The following is a 4,452-nucleotide window of genomic DNA, read 5'->3' as shown; positions in this document are numbered from 1 at the left end:
TAATACTCGGATAAGTCTATTGAGCAGCTATGACTTTGTCTTCTTTTCTTCCACGTGTTCATGCTGAACCGGTTTTACGCAGAGATTCTTATTATTATTTCCCCTGAGATTAATTATTTTCCCTTTCTAATTTTATACACCTGGAGAGTCCATGTTGCAAAAACGTTTTTTTTAACCGATCTGTAGTTGTCCTTTCCTTGGAGATTTCGGGCTTTAGAGATATAAACACAGATCATTCTCATTGTTATGGGCAGACGAGAGGAGTGTAACCACCTGCCAGGCTACAGATAGTATGTACAGTATGCCATGATGAAGGTTGAAGCACATCTGTCACAAACGATTTCAGGGACAAGGAGAAAAATGGAGATTAACTGTAGATCAGCAAATGTAAAGTCTAATAGAAACAAAATGATTCCCATCTGAAATGCAAAGAACTGCATAAGAAATGAACTCTACAACCGTCAGAGAGTTTTTTATACTGGGATTCCCGGAGCTGAATGACTACAAGTTGCCTTTCTTCTATATGATACTTTTTATGTATTTTATGACCATATGTCAAAACCTCGTCATCATTTTATTGGTGTCCACCAGCCAACGTCTCCATTCACCCATGTATTTCTTCCTTGCACATTTGTCCCTGACAGACATAATCCTTGTAACAACGATTGTTCCTAACATGCTGGACGTTATTAGAAGGGAAGGGAGCGTTATGCCTTTTGTTGGGTGTTTAACCCAGTGTTACTTGTATGGTGGAACGGTCAGTGCTGAGTGTTTTTTGCTCACCGCCATGTCCTATGACCGGTACTTGGCCATCTGTAAACCTCTACACTATATCTCACTGATGAGTCCAAAGCTGAGATACAGCCTGATCGTCTCATCCTGGGGCCTGAGCTTCATGTTACTGCTCATCTCACTATTACTTCTATGTTACTTAGACTTCTGTGGCCCGAATGTTATTGACCATTTCTTCTGTGACTACGCCCCCATCTTAGCACTTTCTTGCTCTGATACAACTGTCCCGGACATCGAAATGATTATTATTTCTATTCCTATAATTGTTTTGCCATTTTTATTTGTAATTATATCTTATGTGTATATTTTTAATGCCATTTTTGGAATTTCCTCCACTTCAGGTCGGCAAAAAACTTTCTCCACTTGTAGCTCTCACTTGGTGGTCGTTTCTACCTATTATGGCTCCATGGTCGCAATCTACATGGTCCCTTCCAAAGGACACTCAGTGACTGTTAACAAGTTTATTTCCCTTCTCTATATCGTACTGACCCCCCTTCTAAATCCGGTGATATACAGTATGAGAAACAAAGAGATTCAGTCTTCTGCTATGAAATATCTAAACATTTTTGGTAAGAAAAAACTTTAACAGAAAAAAAGACATAAATCATGAAATCCTGTTTATTATCTCATCTATTGTTTCCTCTTAAATATTCCGTAATAATAATGGGGAAATTCCATCACATTAAATGTTGAATTCAATTAAATTATATACAGTATTTTCTTTAAATTAGAAATTTTTTTTTACTGTGATTAGTGATGAGTGGACCCATGGACCTTCGGGTTCATCGGGCTCTATTGAACTGTAGTTCAATGTTCGGTTCGGTAACTGAACATGACCCCGAACACAATAGAAGTCAACAAGGACCCAAACTTTGGTGCTTCATAATGGCTGTAACATTTTCATAGTCAGGGTTATGTGGGCTGCAAAAAGGAAACAAAATGTGGGTAGGAATATAGCTTAAACTAGCAAACTAAAAATATAGAAAAAGATTATAATCTTGGACCAGGAGGTGGAGTTCTAAGTGTAAGAGGAGCTGGAGAAGGTGGCGGCGTAGGTGGAAAAGTGGTTTGCTTTTTTTTGTGATTTGTTTTGTTTTTATTACTTTTTTGTGGAATACGCTCAAAACAGGCAGTGTAATTATTTCTTGGCCACAAAGTGCAAATCCTGCAAAAATTTACAAGCAAGGTCATCCATACACCCTTGAAGGAACCAACTGTATTGCATCATTCAAATATTGTAAACAAAGCATAGTTGTGGTACTTCTACACTTATAAAGGTTTTGCACACAGGCAGGGCAGCACAACACTCCCAAGGCATTAAGGGACAGCTCATGCCAGGTGTCCAGCTTTGAGACTCAATAGCTGAAGGTTGCAGAGGAGCTAAGGACTACGCTGGTTTGGTCGGCCAGGTCTTGCTTCCCAGTCATGAGGGCATGAATGCTGAGAGAGTGTCATGAAATTGGTCCAGGCCTTTAACAGTGTACCCCACTTTTTCTGTTCCTGGTGTTAGTCTCCATCACCTGTCCTCCTTGCTTTGCTTGGGCAATGAAGCCTGCCCCATGCTGATAGTGCTATCTGCTGGAAATATTCTCAACATATTTTCCACAATGAACTTCTGGTATAGCACCATTTTAGAAAACCTCTCTGCCTGAAGTAGAAGAGATGCAAAGTTCTCCTTGTAGAGTGGGTCTAGTTTGTGTTGGGTATTATCCTCTTTTGTGCTTAGCCAGCTTCTTTTCCTCCTTCTCTTCTTCAGCCTCCACCTCCTCATTGTCACCTAAACTGTGCTGAGCAGATGAGATGAAATGAGGCTGGGCAGTATTTCACTTTCTCATGGCTTCCTCCATCTCCACCTGGTCCTCATGAAAAGCTTCAAGTTTAATTGTCAGCAGTAGAGATGGAAGAACCCGAACAATAAAGTTCGGCATCCATACCGAACACCAACTTTTTGGCCATGGACACCGCACACAGACTTCTTCAGGAGATTGGTGTCACAGTTCGGGATTGGCACCATGAACATCGAGTGAATCCCATGCCATCATCTGCATGACAGCATGAGAAACACTGCCAGCTCTTGTCAGAGGTAAGATCATTACTTCTGGTTAGAGCTCTGCAGATCCCTCTCTGTCAAATGAAAGCACGAGCGAGCTGTTGTGACTGGTGGTAAAAAGTTTACTCTGGTCACAGGCATGTGCTGATGGTAGAGTTATTACTCCCATCAATATTTGCTTGCTGTCACTGATTACAGCAAGAATAGGTGTCGGCTTATGGGAGTAGTCATCAGGCAGTGCCTGCGCCATAGATGAATAAATACAAAAACGGCTTCAGGTCTCTTCTATTTTTGATAACCAGGATAGCAAAACTGACAGCTGCAACCCTCAGCTGTTCGGCGGGCGACAGTTTCTTGGAGAAATAGGCGCAAGGACGCAACTCGCTCAAGGATGAGCCTTGTGAAAGCACCGCCCCCACTCCAACCTCAGACGCATCGACTTCCACGGTAAATGGTTTCGATACATCCAGCTGCACCAGAATGGGGGCCGAAGCAAAACTGTTCTTAAGAAATTTAAATGCGCGCACAGCAGCCTCCGGCCAGGCGGAGAAATTGGTACCCTTTTTCGTCATGTCAGTAAGCGGTTTAGCAATGGTAGAAAAATCTTTGATAAACTTCCTATAGTAGTTAGAAAACCCAAGGAACCGTTGAAGCGCTTTGAGGTTATCAGGCCGTTCCCAATGCAGCACCGCTTGCACCTTAGTGGCGTCCATTTTAAACCCTGAAGCAGACACAATATAACCCAAGAAAGGCAACTCCTGAACCGAAAATACACATTTCTCAAGTTTTGCATAGAGCTTATTCTATCTGAGAAGCTGTAACACCTGCCTGACATGCTCTAAATAAGTATCACGGTCGCAAGAATATATGAGAATATCATCAAGGTACACAATAACGAATTTCCCCAAAACATGCGAGAACACATCATTTATGAAATGTTGAAATACTGCAGGCGCGTTTGTCAACCCAAATGGCATCACCAAATTTTCAAAATGACCCTCAGTATTAAAAGCCGTCTTCCACTCATCACCTTGACGAACTCTTATGAGATTTTACGCCCCCCTGAGGTCAAGCTTGGTAAACCACTTAGCACCTGCCACCTGGTTGAACAAATCAGGTATCAGTGGCATAGGGTATGGATCACAAACTGTAATCTGGTTTAACTCCCTAAAATCCAGACACGTATGTAGTCCGCCATCTTTCTTCTTAACGAAGAAGAACCCCGCTGCCACCGGCGAGGGCGAAGGCCTGATGTGCCCTTTTGCTCAAACTTTCAGCAATGTAGTCCTTTAACGCTTGCCTCTCAGGGCCAGAGATGGTAAACATCCTTGCTTTCGGCAATTTGGCCCCTGGTTTAAACCTGATAGTACAGTCATAGGGGCGATGTGGTGGCAATTCAGAGCACCCCTTCTCTGAAAACACATTCACGAAATCCAGCAGTGACTCAGGAATTCTAGGAGACACAGCGGACACACATGTGGCCAGACAATTCTCCTGGTAGAATTCGCTCCACTGAACTATGTCCTGAGTTTTCCAGTCAATCACCGGGTTGTGCATAGATAACCATGGAAAACCCAAAACCATTTGTGCAGGAAGATTCCTGAGTACCC

At 42.5% G+C, this 4,452-nt stretch overlaps 1 protein-coding gene across 1 annotated transcript; it reads left to right on the top strand.

Annotated features, from left to right (window-relative positions):
• Positions 1-328: 328 nt before the first annotated feature.
• LOC138674875 (olfactory receptor 1468-like) lies at positions 329-1,378 on the top strand. Its single transcript, XM_069762696.1, has one exon. The coding sequence runs from the start codon at positions 446-448 to the stop codon at positions 1,376-1,378; it is 933 nt and encodes a 310-aa protein (XP_069618797.1). The 5' UTR covers positions 329-445.
• The last annotated feature ends 3,074 nt before the right edge of the window (positions 1,379-4,452 follow it).

This window comes from Ranitomeya imitator, chromosome 4 (assembly GCF_032444005.1).
Source record: "Ranitomeya imitator isolate aRanImi1 chromosome 4, aRanImi1.pri, whole genome shotgun sequence".
Lineage (NCBI taxonomy): Eukaryota > Metazoa > Chordata > Amphibia > Anura > Dendrobatidae > Ranitomeya > Ranitomeya imitator.
Note: the sequence above shows the minus strand (reverse complement) of the source record. Positions and strands in the feature narration are given on the sequence as shown.

Excerpts from the sequence above, each read along its gene's own strand:
- LOC138674875 (XM_069762696.1), top strand. The coding sequence starts at position 446 with ATGAACTCTACAACCGTCAGAGAGTTTTTTATACTGGGATTCCCGGAG.